Raw genomic sequence first — 18,650 nt, 5'->3', positions numbered from 1 at the left:
ACAAAGACTTGGGTGGTGTATATTTAATCATACGAAGAAGAAAAATGTGGGAGCTAGGATTTTCAACTCACTTTGTGTTCACAGTCACCAAGTAGTGCCTCACCGAGTCCCTTCACAAGATTAAGATCGGGAATCGGGATCCACCACACCACCTGTTCCAATTCCAATATTTCAATATCTTCAATTTTGTTTAGATCATATAAGATTTAGTCATGTTTTATGCAGTTAAAAGTAAGGCTGTCAAGATCCAGCTCCTACAAAAAATAGGGAAAATCTAGAGGTTCGGACCGTAGGACCAAAGCATCGATCTTAATATCTGTATGCTTTCACCATACGTATCAACTTTCTCCACGAGACAGAAACAACCTCTTATAAAATATAAAGTAAAATTATATATGATAGATCCAATATGATTCCTTCCTTAGGATCCCATATTGATGAGAGTTTTATGTACTAGGTTGCTCTTATATTATTTGTGAAGGGAGGATTTTAATTCTCAACATGTTGCATCTTTATGCAATGAACAACATATATAAAATAAACCATAATTATAAACAGGATGACAACAATACTTCTAATCATAGTAAAAGATCTTATGTCTCCTTAGGCTGGTACAATGGTTAAGGTATAAAATGTTGTCACATGAGATATTGGGATCGAAATTCAACGCATTCGAGCGTGCTCTTTTCCATGCCTTGGCTACTTGTACTAATGACTAGTAACCATCTATGATTTACTTTCTCCTTATTAACTTAGGGACGGGGCGCTAGGGCAAACAAATCATTTTTTTGCCATGAAAACTTTCTACGTGATACGGCCGGAAAAAGTCTAAGACGACAATAACAATAAAAGATTCTTCTAGTTAGGAGTAAAAAGGATATCATACGAGTGAAAACTTTTGATATGATATGGCTGGAAAAAAGTATGAAGGTAATATATTTCATCTAGTCAAGATTATTGGGATAGAGATCCACTATGATAATGATGAAGAAAACATACGAACAAATCATAAATTTCTAAGATCTTAGCACAATTCAAATCGTATCTAGGATATAAACTGTTTCAGTTATTGTAACAACAAGACAGAATTATCCTTTTGCGATAAACATGGCAATCTTAGCACAATAATAAAGTTACTATTATGTGACTCCGGGACCTTGTCTCGGCAGGAGCTATGCATGAGCTATTTTTTTAATAAGTCCAACGTTGCATTAATGATCCAACATCAGTAGTTCGGGTCATGAGGTCGTAAAATCCTAAGCTTTGGATCACAATTTTGACCACCATGAATGGAATTAACAGGCCATTGAAGTTCTACAACACTCAAAAAAACCACCCTAGAAATTGTTGGTTTGTAGGAATTGCACTTCTTGCTTGGCATGATCAGAGAGCTCAGATACTTCTCTTTACCATCACAAAGATCAAGAACAACTCATGTCAATTCAGTTCATCACTTGTTGGAGATTCAACAAAAGAAAGTATTTCAATTCTCAAATTCATAATGCAGCATTAAGATGATAGATACAAGGATCAAATGTTAATGAAACTAGTGAAAGTTTGATCAGAATCACACTGAAATATTGAACTTTCTGCTAGGGAAATAGAGAAAGGGATGCCATCTGTTTGCTTATTGTCAATGGCATCAGTGGCAATGATGTTGTTAAAAATGAAAACTAATACGGCGCATGATAGTGGGGTCGGATAGCTGACGTGGTCAGAAGTCAAGTCCACGAGCGGTCAGAAGTCAAGCCCATGAGGCGGTCAAAAGTCAAGTCATGTGGCGGTCAGAAGTCAAGCCTACGAAATGGTCAGAGGTCCAACCTACGTGGTGGTCAAAAGTCTGGCCTACGTGGTGGTCAAAGGTCCAGATTACTGGACGGTCCAGGTTGGACATAAGCGACATTCAGGGATTAGGCCTACATGACGAGTAGGAATTCGGAAAGTAAGATGTACAAGTCAGGACTTACGGGATATAGGTCAGGACGTACAGGTCAGGATAGACGGACTAAGACTTACAGGTCAGGATATGCGGACCAAGACATGCAGATCAGGATAGGCGGACCAAGACATACAGATCAGGATAGGCGGACTAAGACGGACAGGTCAGAACTTACGAGATAAGATTTGCAAAACAGGATATGTGGACCAAGACGTACAGGTCAGGATAGGCGAACTAAGACTTATAGGTCGGGATTTACAGAATGAAACATGCAAAACAGGAGACACGGACCAAGATGTACAGGTTAGGATAGGCGGACTAAGGCGGACAGGTCAGAACTTACGGGATAAAACTTGCAGAACAGGATATGCGGATCAAGACGTATAGGTCAGGATGTGCGACCTAAGGCTTACAGGTCGGGACTTACAGGGTGAAACATGCAGAACAGGATATGGGAGCCGGGATGTACGATTCATAACTTACAGGATAAAATACGAAGCAGGGCTCGGCCTACAGGACGAGACATAAGGAACAACAAGCGAAGGTCTCGTTTGGCAGGGCGGTAAGCACAGGTCTGGATTTACCGAATGACAAATGCAAGGTTATAAGTGAATATGATCTCACGCCCAACGACCTTTCCAGGTCGGTGTCCCAGACTCTCGTCCTAGTGCGAGTTATAAGTGAGCATGCTCTTACGTCCAACGACCTTTCCAGGTCGGTGTCCCAGACTCTCGCCCCAGTGCGAGTTAAGTGAGCATGCTCTCACGTCTAATGACCTTCCCGGTCGGTATCCTCTACTCTCATCTTAGTGCGAGACCACAAGGAGACATACTTGTTGGGACCTTGACGCCCGCTAGAGGGTGGGGGTGAATAGCGTCTCACCCAAATCGATCGCTTCCTATAATGTTAGTGCACAGTGGAAATACAAAAACAAATACTAACGAGAGAAAGCAAACCTAACACGTTGATTTAACGTGGTTCGGAGATAAAGCTCCTACTCCATTGCTGTCCGTAAGGTGGGCGATCCCGATTCGTCGGTGGATGACTCCCCGGAAAACCTCTAGCTAGCTCAAGCTCCTTGTCGGTGGAGAAACCTCGCCACAAACACTTGAATACAAGCACACCGATCACACGAAGGCTTGGGAGACTCTAATAGGCTTTAACCAAGTCTCTTTCGTCAACCATGCCCAAGCACCTCGAGCTCTATTAAATAGAGTTCGAGAGGAAAACACTAAGCTGTTTTCTCGCTACCAATCGACTGGTGTATGCACCAGTCGACTAATCCTTGAAGCCGACCGTTACCCAACGTTCGACTACCAATCGACTGCTACAGTATACCAGTCGACTGCTACAGTGTACCAGTCGACTGCTACATCGTCGCTACAGTACTGCTACAGTAAATCCTAAAACACATAGAATTTTGCCCTGAGTACAATCATTCAGCACTCGTCCTCGCCCGACCAACCTAGACCTAGCCTTCTAGCCTCCTCCATCAGCCTCGCGTCCCTCGGATGTCTCCCCATCCTTCACGTCTTGCCTTCTGGAGCTTCCTTCGGCCTTATCCATATTGTCGGGTCTTCCTTTGCCAAGAGGCTCCTTACCTCCGGGGCTTCATCCATTGCCAAGTCACACTTGGACTTACGTTGCCAAGACTACATGCTTGGACTTACACCGCCAAGACTCATCCTTGGACTTTCCTCCTTTGCCAAGATCACACTTGGACTTTCCTTGTTGTACCTGTATCCTGCACACTCACAATGCATATCAAATACAACAATAAACCTAACATAAACCTTTGCCCAAACATCAAAACTTAGGGCACCTAGATTGCTCCAACAATCTCCCCCTTTTTGATGTTTGACAACCTGTTTAAGTTAGGGAAACATAAATTCAATACATATGTAAATCAACTCATGCATAAATAATGGAACCTAAATCCCTAGGCTCCCCCTTCACCTAAGCTCCCCCTTGAGCTAGGATTTCCCGCAAAGGTAAACTTCTCCCCCTTTGCCTAAACAATCGCTCCCCCTTCACCTAATCTCCCCCTCGAGTTAGGATTTCTTGCAAAGGTGTATAGGTTTCCCACTTAAACCTAGACTTCTCCCCCTTTGCCATACATCAAAAAGAGCTCCAATAATATCCCAATTGTTGAAAACATGTCATCCAAATTGACCCTAAACTCATGTATTTATCCCCATGGATCTCATACATTTAAACGAGCTGACACGGTCAATAACAACGTTGAAAAACACTTTTAGGCTGGTATCAGTCGACTGAACTAGGTACCAGTCGACTGCCCCCTTCGACAGAACCTTACAGAAGCATTCTGTAGTCGAAATCTATCGGCACCAGTCGACTGGTATCGGCACCAGTCGACTGGTATCGACAAAATGAGCTTATAGAAACATTCTGTGCTAAAAAACACTGTTACCAGTCGACTGGTATCTGCACCAGTCGACTGGCACCCTATTTCTGTAAAAATCAACCTTTTCAAGCAACTTCAGAAATGCACCAGAAATTCCCTAGACCTCCAAAAATCTCCAAATTTTGTGGAGAGGTCTATTGTACCCTTATCTACTTGGGAAAAATATATTACAAAATGTATATATCACCAATCCCAAGACTGACACAAAATCCAAAACTAGCTACATGGTTCAATTGAACCTTGACCTAAAGTCCTAGTTTTGACTTCCTCTTGATGTATCTGCCCATACTAAATCATAATGCATCCCTAGCATTATTTTATATGGCATATATACATCAAAAACTAATTTTCATACAATATGAACTCAATTCATATTTCCATGCACGAATTACATCCCAATTGTGCCAACCCACTAGGTTAGAGGCTTAAGTCTGTCTCCTAACCACTTGGCACATTTGATAACTCATCTATCATGGGTCCCAGAGGCTCTTCCTAACATTAAGAATCTTAACCTAAGTCACCTCCCTTGGTCACTCATCCACTATGGCTAGGCTACTTCGGTGCACCTCGAGTGACACTTGACCTACTAAATTCATCTTCTTAACCTTAGACACCTTGTCTTTGGTTAATTTCTTCTCATCCTTAACCTTGGACACCTCATCCTTGCCATAATTATATGCCACCCTAGCATACTCCTTTTTATTGGCCTTGGATGACTCTCCCTTGTCATTGGTCACACCTCCCTTACTAATGTCATGTGCTACCTTAACACTTGACCTCCTTTTGGTCTTGGAGGGACCTAATTTGACATTTTTAGGTCTTTGACTACCCAAATACATGTCAAGTCCTTTAGGTCCAATAATGAACCTCTCTAGGACTTTCTTCATTTTCTCAAGCTTTGCCTTCAAGATTTGATTTTCTAATTCTAGGGTTCTAACCCTAAAGTCAACATGTCCACCTTGGATATGCCTAGACCTACCCACCTTCCTAGGCATATGTCTCCCTTTTTTGGGATTAATGCTTAGGTTTTCACCCACTTTCCTTCCCTTAAGCAAAGTGGTTTGGGTCTTATTAGGTCTACCCTTAGTGTATGATTTCTTAGGGTAGTCTACCATGTTAACTCTATTTCTATCATTATACTTAAATCCATGATTATACTTACGTAAATAATCTACATTATTTCTAACAAGCATATAAGAATTGGAGATTGGATTAAACTTCAAAATAGGGATTACCTTCCCTTTTACCTTTGAAGCTCCCCCTTGACTTGTGCTCCTCTTCTTTTCCCATTTCTTCAAGTGCGCCAATTTCTTGAGCTCTCCTCTCCTTGGGCACTTTGTGTGGTAGTGACTTCACTCACCACATGTAAAGCACCTAATGTGTTTCTTCTCATTCTTCTTCCTACAACTCACATTAGTTTCTAAATTAACTTTAGTGGGTTTAGGGTTTACCTCCTTTATCTTCTTGAGCGAAGGACACCTACTCTTGTAGTGCCCCATTTTACCACACTCAAAGCATTTGATGTGATCCTTTGTGCTCTTTTTGGTAGTTGAGGTGGAGGGTTGAGCTTCCACGATCTCCTCTTCCTTGGATTGCTCTTCTTCCTCTTCACTTGAAGATGTGGATGGTTCCACTTCTTCCTCCCTTGAAGATGTGGATGATACATCCTCATCTTCCTTCTCCTCCTCGGATGTTGAGCTCGTGTCAACATTCAATTGGTCATTCTCTTCTTGGACCAATGAGTCCTTCTCCTTGGGTTCCTCCTCTTCTTGGATTTGTGTAGGACTCTCATGAAGCACAATTACCTTTTTCCAAAGGTCACTTGCATTCTCATATTCACCTACATTCAATATCGCATTAGGAGGTAATAAATTAATTAAAATTCTAGTTACCTCCTTGTCCGTCTCTGATTGCTCCCTTTGCTCATCGGTCCAATATCGACGTCGGAGACGCTTTCCCTTCTTGTCCGTTGGAGCTTTAAATGGTTCCTCCAACGCAATCCATTGGTTCCAATTCATTTGGAACCACATCTCCATGTGCTTCCTCCAATAGTCGAAGTCCTCGCGCTCGTATGGAGGTGGGATTCGGATGTCCCATCCTAGAGGTCCCTCCGACTCTATCTTCTTCCTCTAGTCGCTCTCTTGGCAATTAGTCCAACAAGAACTCACCTAGCTCTGATACCAATTGTTGGGACCTTGACGCCCGTTAGAGGGTGGGGGTGAATAGCGTCTCACCCAAAACGATCGCTTCCTATAATGTTAGTGCACAGCGGAAATACAAAAACAAATACTAACGAGAGAAAGCAAACCTAACACGTTGATTTAACGTGGTTCGGAGATAAAACTCCTACTTCACGGCTGTCCGTAAGGTGAACGATCCCGATCCGTCGGTGGATGACTCCCCGGAAAACCTCCGGCTAGCTCAAGCTCCTTGTCGGTGGAAAAACCTCGCCACAAACACTTGAATACAAGCACACCGATCACACGAAGGCTTGGGAGACTCTAATAGGCTTTAACCAAGTTTATTTCGTCAACCATGCCCAAGCACCTCGAGCTCTATTAAATAGAGCTCGAGAGGAAAACACTAAGCTATTTTCCCGTTACCAGTCGACTGGTCCTTGAAGCCGACCGTTACCCAACGTTCGACTACTAGTCGACTGCTATAGTATACCAGTCGTCTGCTACAGTATACCAGTCGACTAATACAGTAACCAGTACTGCTACAGTGCCGCTACAGTAAATTCTAAAACACATAGCATTTTGCCCTGAGTACAATCACTCAGTACTCGTCCTCGCCCGACCAACCTAGACCTAGCCTTCTAGCCTCCTCCATCAGCCTCGCGTCCCTTGGATGTCTCCCCATCCTTCACGTCTTGCCTTCTGGAGCTTCCTTCGGCCTTATCCATATTGTCGGGTCTTCCTTTGCCAAGAGGTTCCTCACCTTCGGGGCTTCATCCATTGCCAAGTCACACTTGGACTTACGTTGCCAAGACTACATCTTGGACTTACACCGCCAAGACTTATCCTTGGACTTTCCTCCTTTGCCAAGATCACACTTGGACTTTCTTTATTGTACATGTATCCTGCACACTCACAATGCATATCAAATACAACAATAAACCTAACTTAAACCTTTGCCCAAATATCAAAACTTAGGGTACCTAGATTGCTCCAACAATACTATCGTGCTCAACAGGTCTGTAGACCATACTTCTACTACAAATAAAAACAATACAATACAAGTATATCCCCACGACTTCCAATCCTGTAAAGAAAAGTTTCGGAACAAAGATCCCCAATGCCAAGGCCTGCTCAAATCAAATTGGAGTACGAATTTTATTTAGAATTGAGCTCGAGTCAAAATTATTCACTGTTTCAAACTTTAAATCGAATTTAAATATCAAATATATTTTTCAAACCTAAACTTGAATTTAGTTTGAGTGTACTTAGAAAAATAAATAAGAGAATTTGAATTTAAATTTCATTAGAGATTAATATTTTAAATATAAGTTATACTTTAAATTTATTTAATAACAAATTAAGAATAAGATGATGAAGTACCTCTAAAATTAATTAGATGAAATTTGAATATTAAATTATCACAATGAAATAAAAATGATATATACATTGGCGTGTGCCTCTAAACTTGCACTAGAGTTGGGATAAGATAGAGCCCCTAGTTTTTGACTTTTTATTCTTCCAACCATCTTTTTTTAGGCCAACAAAATATAAATATAAATAATAATAACAATAATAATCAATATCATTTCACATCTTGATTCCACTAAAATAAAGCGATATAAGTCCATATAATAATATATTTTTTTTGTTTGGATAAAAAGTGGAAAAATAGTGCATTAGTTAAAGAAGATGCTTTAATAGCATCTACAAGGATTATCTATTATTTAATTACTTTGTATGCTTATCATGATAACTATTTATATATTTTTGTCATCTAACTTTAATTTAATCCACAAGATTTTTTTTTTGTAAAAAACACGTTTAAGATCATATTTAATATTGAGAATTTGCCTCGATTTAGTATTGCTCTCGTGGTTCACATTAAAATAATAGTTTTACCTCTACATGTCCAATCAATTACTATGCCTTAATATATTTCGGAAAAAAAACAACTAAATCTGGATTTAAATGATATTTTAACACTAACTATAACTCATCCATTGATTCTTCAACATCACTTCTTTTGGACCTCTATTTAATTTCATCCAAGTTTCATTTGGGTCTCGATAGATTACCTAGATTAGGATCCATAAATAATAACAATCATCCTATAAAAAATCGCTTGTGCTATAGCTCCGACTCATTCTTCTTCAACATACAGTTCAACTGAAATAATAAAATATTTCAATGTAAGACTTATTTGTTCATCTACTATAACTTGATTAAAACACTATTTTTGATAAAAATTTGAAAGATTTTAGATACAATTAGGAAGGAACAAATTGATGTTAATCTCTTGTTACTTCATAACTTGAAGTTGAAGATTACAAGATGAAAGGGACCAAGCTTTGAAGAAAATCAATCAATAAATAAGAGTAAATATTTTTGTTTATAAAAAATCCAAATAATATTTTTTATTCATTATTCATTTGTCATTTTTGTAATTAGAGATAATCTTTGTCCATTAAAGTCAAAAGCAATGTGAAGAAGCTAATCCAAGCAATTATACACACACACAAAAAAAAAGCCAAAAGTAATTTGTAGGGAAATTCATTTTACTCCCATTAATGTTAGATTATTAATATTGACCTTTAACCACTAATATGTATGTTATTTTCATGAATAAGTTTGATATTCCATTTAGTAAGAGTTTATTTATATTTATTTAATTAAATAAATAATTTTATACAACTCTTTAAAGTAAATGAACAAATTTAAATATATTTGTGTTCATTTCGTTAATATCCATGAGAAAAGATCTTGAACTATATTCGTGAATAATATTCATAAATAATATTTATAAATAAAGTTTGTGAATTATATTTATAAATAAAATTCTTATCAATAAAGTAGATAAATAAAAAAACTTTTAAAATGAATAAACAATCTTATGTTATCAAACTCCACAACTAATCAAAGAAGTTTGAAAATATAAAAATTTTAAATAATCAAATAAATTTGAATTGAAAGCTAGAAATATGAAAATGAACAATGCTGAAGCTAAGTTTGAATCAAACTTAAACTTATAAAAAAGAAACCAAGTTAAATTTGAACAAACTTGATTCAATTTAGACTCGATTCAATTTAATCTGATTATTTTATCAAATAAACTTGAACATCATACAATTTAGTTCCTTGTTTATAAACTAATTATTTTGTATGATAGAAAGATATATTAATGTGAAAATTTTTACATTTTTTTTATAATTTTAAAGGTTTCTTAAATTGAAATTTTAAGCCATTATTCTTTTATAAAAAGTGTAGAACCCTAAGATTCACATGACCCTCAACAACTCTTAAGGATGTTGTTACAAATCTTAAAAGTTTGAGGTTAGTTCTTAAGTTTGAGGTTAGTTCAAAGAAAATGAGATTTATACAAGTACATGGGCTAAAATGATAAATACCCCCTACTCTCGGTTGTGCTATTTATCGTTCTTCCAGGTGAGGAGCTTCCTAAGCCTCTTCGTCGTTGCTTCACCTTCGCATCTTCCACTCCCGGAGACGAAATCGCAAGTCCAACACGCCACCAACGATCTGTGTTCTTCCCCAAGGTCAGTTCTCTTCTCATCTACCATTTCCTCCCTTGTTCTTGGTACGTCCGATTCTATTTGGATTTCTTTTATTTATTTATTTATTTTTAAATCAGTATTCATCCAATCTACGTAATCCTCTTGTTTCAGCTTTAAATCATGTCAAAATCCAATCCTGCTGCCTATTTTAGTTGATTGTGGTTCGGAGATCGTCCTAAACTTGCTGTTTTCCTCGCTCTGTTTTTTTTTTTAAAATTTTTTATTTTGCTTCTCGGTTCCGTTTTGATAGCTCGTGCTTTCAATTGCTTGATTAGGGTTAAAGTTTTCGAAGTTTTCATAACTCGTTACCTAGTTTATAAGATTTAGTATATCTCGATGAGAAGAAACAATCATTTTTCGTATAGAATAATTACGCATGATTGCTTCCATTTGGATTCCTTTTTTTAAAATCAGTATTCATCCAATCTACGAAATCCTCTTGTTTCAGCTTCAAGTCATGATCTTTCTCTGCTTAGATTTTGCTTCTTGGTTCCGTTTTGATAGCTCGTGCTTGCAATTGCTTGATTAGGGTTAAAGTTATCGAAGTTTACACAACTCTTTACCTAGTTTATGATATTTAGTTCATCTCAATAAGAAAAAAAAAACATTTTTCTTAAGAATCTGCAACGTGGGGCATCTCAGACGTTCCTAGGGCAAAGTGGATGCAGCTTTACGATTCTGTGATTTTGAGATGGAAGAGGTGGAGAAAGCTAACAGAGCTGCTGTGCAAAATTGCATCAGAGTTATTGGTCTTCTTTCCCAACCTAAAGATAAAATTTCACCTGCAGATCTTTTGGTGGAGACAGGTGAAGCTGTTTCCAGATTCAAGAGGTTGGTGTCTTTGCTCAACGGCAGTGTTGGCCATGGCAAAGTTAGGGTTGTCAAAGTCCCACCCATCTCCAATCAGAAGATGTTCTCAGACAATCATTTCCTATCCAAAATGGACCTTGCTTTGAACCCACCCCAACACCTCCCAAGAAATGCTTTGGAGAGCAAAAACCAAGTATTGGATTCAAGTCCTAAGAATCTGCTGCAAATCTCACAAAGGAGCTTTACGGACAACCAATTTGGGCTACATGCATCATCGTTATCAAGTCAGTACGAATTTGTTCAATGCCAGCAGCAGAATGGCCTGAAGTTTCAACTTGGTCGGCAGATGAGCTTTCAGGCTGACAGTTTCAGGAGAGGCCACACTGCTATAAACCTCAAGTTTGAGAACTCGAACTGCACCCCATCTGTGTCTACAGCCAGGTCTTTCTTGTCGTCTCTAAGTATGGATGGAAGTGTAGTCAGCTTGGATGGCAAGTCAGCATTCCGCTTAATTAGTGAACCGGCATCATCAAACACGGGTAACCTCCACCCTCCTCTCAAGAGAAAGTACCAATGTCGAGGAGAGGATGGAAATGGCAAATGTGCTACTACTGGTAGATGCCATTGCTCTAAAAAGAGGTGAGTCTGCAGACAATAATGTCATCCAGTATCAACTCGATGGTTATTTGTGTTGAATTTAACTGTAGATGCATTTCTGCAGGAAGATGAGATCGAAGAGAACCATTAAGGTACCTGCTATCAGTGATAAATCATCTGATATCCCGCCAGACGAGTATTCATGGAGAAAATATGGGCAAAAGCCAATCAAGGGCTCTCCTTATCCTAGGTATTTTCTTACTTGTCATTTTAAAATATTCTTCTAGACATGATTTGTTTTCGCATTATTATGTGAGCTTATGATCAAATTATGTATATTGTTTTCTTGCCGATATGGCTTCTTATGCCAATCTTTTGAGAAAGATCGACCAACTGACTTTGGCAGTCTGAAAGTTTTCGCTTAATGAAACACCAAACATACTATTCTCCTTTAACTTCTTGACTTGTCTATGTTTTGGATCGAAATGTAAGAACTGACAACTAAGAACTAATGTCAAAAATAAAATTGCAGGGGATATTATAAATGTAGCAGCATGAGGGGTTGCCCGGCAAGAAAACACATCGAAAAGTGCTTAGAAGAGCCTTCAATGCTCATTGTCACTTACAAAGGTGAGCATAATCATGGCAAGCTGCCGAGCCAGTCCACCCAAATTAAGTGTTCGTAAAGATTTTACCTCTTGCAAGCCTGCCCTACTGATTATCATGCATTCGACCTTCCTTTTCGGGTATGGAACACGAGTTTCTCTCAAAGGTCGATCATCTTTCCATGTGATAATGGGAAACAACAAATGGATTTACCGCAGGTGCCATGTTTATTTGCTTCACTGGTAGAGTGTCCCAGAATCATTATGCATCGGACACGGTCATCATTGATTCATCGCGATTTCTAACAAGGGCCAAAGCCTATCGGTTTACATCATGACTTGTGTTTATAGAATGAAAGAATCAAATAAAGTTAGTGAGGACAAAATGCACATCAAGTAGTCTTGAAAAATAGTGGATGGATTTCATGTTGCTGAAAACATACGATTTTGTATTTATTATATTCTTTTGGTATGATATAGAGTTTGAAATGCTATCTGATCAATGTTGTGCTTTCAGTCACTGTTGGAATTTCCATGAACTTTGCTATATCAAACTGAAAATTTTGAAATCTTTTGCGGCATTTTTTTTATCTCTGTAAACTTCTATTGTCAATCCAACTTCTTATGTTACTCTTCTAACTATTGTTGTCGCTCATCTTATACCATACACTCTCTAGCACTAAAGAACTCAATGCTAACAATAAAATTTTATATTCCTACGGTCTATAACCTGAAGCACATTGCTTTCTAGCAGCCATTAGCTTTCATATGCGATCATAAGCTTAGCCCTTTAATAGAGATTTCGTTTATGGTAGCAAATTCTCTATTGTTTTCCAAGTAACAAAATGAAAACAAATGAGCTAACAAATTACCAAGAGCCACCAAAGTCTTTCAAGCATTCCTTGTGCTTTTGGGTCTTTTGGATACTTGATCTTTTCAAATCTCACTAGGGACAAGTATTATGGAGATTGATCCTATCCGAACGCTGAATCAACGGACGCTGAGCACGTGGCGCTCTCCAAATTGTCGACGTAGATCTCCGACCGATCGTATGGACCTCCGACGAACTTGCAAGGAAGTCGGGCCGGGAAGGGGTTCCCGGCGACGACCCTCCGACGCTCAAGTCAGGCAAGAGGAAACTAAGAAGTGGCTCCGAAGATGCGAGAATGCGTACCTCCAGCGAAGTGTGAGGACCCTTATATAGAGCTGTGAAGAGGCTTATGCACACATACCGAGGCGAATACGTATCTTCTTACCATACCTCAGTATGGACTTGTCAGAGGAGCTTGCCTGACACCATACTGTTACAGTCCGAGCACCTCTCTAATGGGACAGTAGAACCTTCCATCATAGGCTTCTGCGTATGGGTTAGTCGTCGAACACGCTTGTTGTCAGAAGATGTCCCCCGATGTGTCCTTTTGTCTCTTCTGTTCCCGCACCGAGCGTCCGGCCGCTCGGCGGTCCCATCACGTCCGACCGGACGTAGGTACTGATCCGCTCGGGAGATTCCAGGTCGTGTGCTCGGATGAAACTGTTCACAGCATTACTGTTTTAAGCCTCGGCCGAGCGGGCTTCCCGCTCGGCCCGGCGACCCTGTTCACCATGAGCGTTGGAGACCCGACTCTCCGTCGGGTTGTCTCTGCTTCCGCCAGGACCCGTTCGGTCGGTCGCTCTAAACCTTCTCCGGTCGGTCCGATCTCCTGCTGACCCTTTTGACTTTTGACCACCACGTGGCGTTGACTTCCATCCAGAGGGTCCCCCGTCCGAACGGCCGGATCACTTGCCTCCCCTTCAAGTCTAGTCGAAGCAATTGATTAGTCCGACTGACTAGACCGCCAGTCACGCCGAGCGGACAGTCAACGCCAACATTCCTCGGATCTCTTCGAAGTTTGCGCCAATCTTCGACATTAAGGCCAAGCACGCGCTCTGTGCCTCGATAAGGCGCTTATTAAATGCTATCCCGCGGTGGAGTGCCACGTGGCATTGCTGCCGTCATCGTACGGCGGCGGCGCCACGGGTGATGAGACCGAGGCGGTTTGAAATGGACGGCGCGATGCGTGCTCCGGTTCTCGCGACCTGAATCCGACGATGGAGGCCGCTCGGGCTCAACCCTATAAAGCCTTCGCCTTCGCCGCATTTCTGCTCTCGCGTGCCCAGAAGCTTCCTTCGGCGTTTCAGTACTCCGGCGGCTTCGGTTCTCCTTTTCCGGCGATCTCGCGTTCTTCGTCGATCCTCCTTCTCTGTAAGGCCGTTTTTCTGTTCTATCTTTGGTTAGCCTTGCGTTTCTTGTCGTGTTTTCAGCCTCTACGCATTGTTTCATCTATCATCTTCTTCCTTTCACCCTCTGCCTTTCGTCTTTTTTGGTTTCGTCCGCTCGGACAATGGCTAGCTCCTCCCAACCTCATGACCAAACCCTCGGCCCATGGTATACCACCCTGGAGTCACGCTTCGATCAGCGCGACGCCGATATTCTGATAGATAATTTTGACATCCCTTCTGACCTTGAAATTATCCTACCCTCACCTTCCGCTCGGCCACACAAACCGCCGCGCGGAGCCTTTTGTGTTTTCCGCGACCTGTTCACAGCCGGTCTGCGACTTCCAATTCATCCTTTTATCATTGATGTTTGCAATTTTTTCGGCATTCCGCTCGAGAGCCTAGTTCCCAACACTTTCCGCCTTCTATGCGGCGTTGTCGTCCTATTCAAAATCCACAACATTCCCCTCTGACCGGAGGTATTCTACTATTTCTACTACCCTAAACAGTCCGAGCTGGGCACTTACATGTTCCAGGCTCGGCCCGGTTTGGTTTTCTTCAATAAACTACCTTCTTCCAATAAGCATTGGAAAGAATTCTACTTTTATATTCGTCTTCCCGAGCAGGCCTCCTTCCGAACCCAGTGGCAGATTGGACCGCCAACTTCCCCTGAGCTTAAGAGGTTCAAGACCCGACCGAACTACCTTCATGCTGCCAACATGCTTGCCGGTCTGAAGCTTGACATCAACAAGTTCTTACCTGAAGGGGTCATGTATATATTTTGCCTGAGTCCGATCAGGACCCCCCTTCCGAGCGGCTTCGGTAAGAATCTAGCTTGGTACATTTGCCTTGATTGCTAACTGATTTTCTCTTTTTTCCTTTGCAGCGAACACTGTCATGGAGTCTGTGATGGCCGACATTCTGAAAAGAAAGGCGGCGGCGCTCGAGGCCGAAGATGGAGACGCTTGGCATTGAGCCAGTCGGCTCACATGAAGGGGAAAGCGGGACTCAACAGGAGTCGGCTGCTCAACCCTCTCTCCCGGAGCCGGCGGTGGGAGCAACTGTTAGCCAAGAGCCTTCCGTTCGGGAGGAAGGCTCTGCTCAGGAAGAAGAGCGGCCTCTCCGACAAAAGAGGCGCCGAGTGGAGACTCCCCTTCGATCGGCCACGTCCGCGGTCCAACCGTCTGAACGGGCCACCGCAGCTGCTCACGGCAAAGCTCCAGAGGTCGACCATCCCATCTGGGTGCGTCTGCAAACCCTCTCAAGGCCATCCCGGTCAGCGCCCTTCCGCCCGCTCCTCGCCGAGTCCAACGTTCGACAATCCTGTCCCAGTTTTTTGCGCCGGCCTCCGCTCAGACGACTCCCGGTCAGCGCCGTACGTTCAGGGTCTCCCTTCACCTCCCAACCGAAGAACTGATGCCCGAGACTAATCGACCAACCGCGCCCGAGCACACGATCACATTGAAGGGGCCCCTAGCCGAAATGTGGGTCGACGCTCAGGCCCGCATCGCTATGATTCCTCTGAGGAACCTGGCCAATAACCACATGCAGCAGGCCACCGGGGTAAGTGCATTTTCTTCCGAAGTTTTTTATGCATTCTTTTCGATCGGCTATTAATGAATTTGTTAATTGCAGAGATGGGTAGAGGAGATTGCTGTCTCCAATCGTCTAGCGATGGTAGACGAAGAATTGAGAAGGCTGAAAGCTCCGGGCGGCCCGTCCGGCTCCCAAGGCCCTTCCTATGCCGAGCTACAGAAAGAGCTCAAAAAGGCCCAAGACTTGCTGGCAGCCGAGCAGAAGAAGACGACCGATCAGGCTCACAATTTGGCCGAACTTGATCGCCTGAACAAATCACTGGATCGCAAGATAAGCTTGGCCACCGAGCAGAAGAAAACGACTATCTCCGATCTGGAGAAGAAGAACGTAGAGGCTCGGGGCCTGGAGCAAAAAGTTAAAGAGCTGATGTACCAGCTGGCCGGCCAGAAGGTGGCCCGATCGGATGAAGTTAAGAAGCTTGAGGCTGCCTTGCAAGAACACCAGTCCGCCGCCGATGCTTCCCAAGCGGCCCTTAAAGAATATCAAGAGGCCGAGCCGAGCCGGGTCGCTGCCCTGAGACAGAATTACATCCGTTCGATCAAACTTTCGGAGAAGGTTTGCAAACGGATGTACACTGCTTTTGATCTTGCTATGACAGCTACCACAGATTACCTGAAGTCCAAGGGTCATCTTCCCAACTCTATCCTCATCCCGGCCCAGGACCAAGCGGCGCTGCTCAACAACATCCCGAAGGACCTTTACGATTATCTAGAGTAGAAATTTTTATGTAACTTGGCCGCTCGGCTAGAAACTTATCCATTTTTGTAATTCGGCCGCTCGGCCGTAATTTCTTTAATGCTATCCTTTCTTGTTTATAGCCGCCGGCGCGACTCTCGATATTTAACGTCGGAGCTCGACGGTCTTCCGCTCGGAGGGTTTATAGTCGCTGGCGCGACTCTCGATATTTAACGTCTGATCTCGCCGGTCTTTCGCTCGGAGGGTTTATAACCGCCCTCTCGTTTTTTAACGTCGGAGCTCGACAGTCTTCCGCTCGGGGGGTTTATAGTCGCCGGCTCGACTCTCGATTTTTAACGTCGGAGCTCGACGGTCTTCCGCTCGGAGGGTTTATAGTCGCCGGCTCGACTCTCGATTTTTAACGTCGGAGCTCGACGGTCTTCCGCTCGGGGGGTTTATAGTCGCCGGCTCGACTCTCGACGGCCTTCAAGGCTAATTTCAACACGGATGATATATGCCTTACCGAGCGGCACGGGGTCTTCGTGTAGTCGTCCGTTCGGCGAATAATACCAAATGCGTTTTATCACTTTGCTTCCTGCATTAAAAGGACACAGACGACCATACATAAAATGAATTACATCGGCGTACCTCTCACCCAGCTCGGTGAAAAGGGATCGGGGCAAGTGGTGCTTCCCCTTGAATGCCGATCGGCTCTTCATCTCGGCCCCATGTTGAGATATTCTCCGCTCGGCCTGCTGATGCTGACGTCGCCTGTTGCTTTAGGCGCTCGGCTCGCGCCTTTTGTTTCTGTTGCTCCACGAGCTTAGCTGCTCTTGCCTCGATTAGAGCGTTGAGTTCCTCTTGGGAGAGCATCACCGTATGCGGTCGTCTAGCTTCTTCCATTGCTTCCGCTCGGATGTAGGTGCGTTCCCACATACGGCGTCAAATTTGATCCTGTCTGAACGCTGAATCAACGGACGCTGGGCACGTGGCGCTCTCCAAATTGCCGACGTAGATCTCCGACTGATCGTATGGACCTCCGGCGAACCTGCAAGGAAGTTGGGCCGGGAAGGGGTTCCCGACGACGACCCTCCGACGCTCAAGTCAGACAAGAGGAAACTAAGAAGTGGCTCCGAAGATGCGAGAATGCGTACCTCCGGCGAAGTATGAGGACCCTTATATAGAGCTGTGAAGAGGCTTATGCACATATACCGAGGCGAATACGTGTCCTCTTACCATACCTCAGTATGGACTTGTCAGAGGAGCTTGCCTGACACCATACTGCTACAGTCCGAGCACATCTCTGATGGGACAGTAGAACCTTCCGTCATAGGCTTCTGCGTATGGGTTAGTCGTCGAACACGCTTGTTGTCAGAAAATGTCCCCCGATGTGTCCTTTTGTCTCTTCTGTTCCCGCGCCGAGCGTCCGGTCGCTCGGCGGTCCCATCACGTCCGACCGGACGTAGATACTGATCCGCTTGGGAGATTCCAGGTCGTGTGCTCGAATGAAACTGTTCACAGCATTACTGTTTTAAGCCTCGGCCGAGCGGGCTTCCCGCTCCGGCCCGGCGACCCTGTTCACCATGAGCGTCGGAGCCCCGACTCTCCGTCGAGTTGTCTCTGCTTCCGCCAGGACCCGTTCGGTCGGTCGCTCTAAACCTTCTCCGGTCGGTCGGATCTCCTGCTGACCCTTTTGACTTTTGACCATCACATGACGTTGACTTCCATCCAGATCTCACTAGGGACAAGTATTATGGAGATCAACTTCTAAGTGTGCATAAGTTATGTTCTAGTCTTCTCTGATGTTAGTACCCTGCCTTAGTAAAGGATAATAATTAACAATTAGTTATTTGTACATCATAAACATACAAAGATATCCTTCTAAATGTCCATTAAATCTCTGAATATATTTTTAATTTTTCTCTTTACGTCCAATCATAACATGGACTTAATAAATTTAATCACAAATATTTTTTTATAATTTATAATTTTAACTAT

General features: G+C 42.9%; 1 protein-coding gene across 3 annotated transcripts; it reads left to right on the top strand.

The window, feature by feature from the left end:
* Positions 1 to 9,974: 9,974 nt before the first annotated feature.
* LOC121971331 (probable WRKY transcription factor 21) lies at positions 9,975 to 12,628 on the top strand. Of its 3 annotated transcripts, XR_006109108.1 has the most exons (5): positions 9,993 to 10,095; positions 10,756 to 11,562; positions 11,645 to 11,770; positions 12,053 to 12,266; positions 12,345 to 12,628. XR_006109108.1 is itself a non-coding variant. In XM_042522533.1 (4 exons), the coding sequence occupies exons 2-4, from the start codon at positions 10,805 to 10,807 to the stop codon at positions 12,204 to 12,206; spliced, it is 1,038 nt and encodes a 345-aa protein (XP_042378467.1). In that variant the 5' UTR covers positions 9,975 to 10,095; positions 10,732 to 10,804; the 3' UTR covers positions 12,207 to 12,628. The 3 variants fall into 3 exon arrangements, 2 of the variants coding, with proteins under 2 accessions (XP_042378467.1, XP_042378466.1); XM_042522533.1 differs by having other exon boundaries at positions 9,975 to 10,095; positions 10,732 to 11,562; positions 12,053 to 12,628; XM_042522532.1 differs by having other exon boundaries at positions 12,053 to 12,628.
* Positions 12,629 to 18,650: the final 6,022 nt, after the last annotated feature.

Source organism: Zingiber officinale, chromosome 4A, assembly GCF_018446385.1.
Source record: "Zingiber officinale cultivar Zhangliang chromosome 4A, Zo_v1.1, whole genome shotgun sequence".
Classification (NCBI taxonomy): Eukaryota; Viridiplantae; Streptophyta; class Magnoliopsida; order Zingiberales; family Zingiberaceae; genus Zingiber; species Zingiber officinale.
The sequence above is the reverse complement of the archived record's forward strand: the minus strand, read 5'-3'. Positions and strand labels throughout refer to the sequence as shown.

What these genes read in the sequence shown, in the direction of transcription:
- LOC121971331 (XM_042522533.1), top strand. Translation starts at nt 10,805, where the DNA reads ATGGAAGAGGTGGAGAAAGCTAACAGAGCTGCTGTGCAAAATTGCATC. An exon ending in TGCCATTGCTCTAAAAAGAG is followed by an intron (nt 11,563 to 11,644) that starts GTGAGTCTGCAG and finishes GCATTTCTGCAG; the next exon opens with GAAGATGAGATCGAAGAGAA. An exon ending in AAGGGCTCTCCTTATCCTAG is followed by an intron (nt 11,771 to 12,052) that starts GTATTTTCTTAC and finishes ATAAAATTGCAG; the next exon opens with GGGATATTATAAATGTAGCA.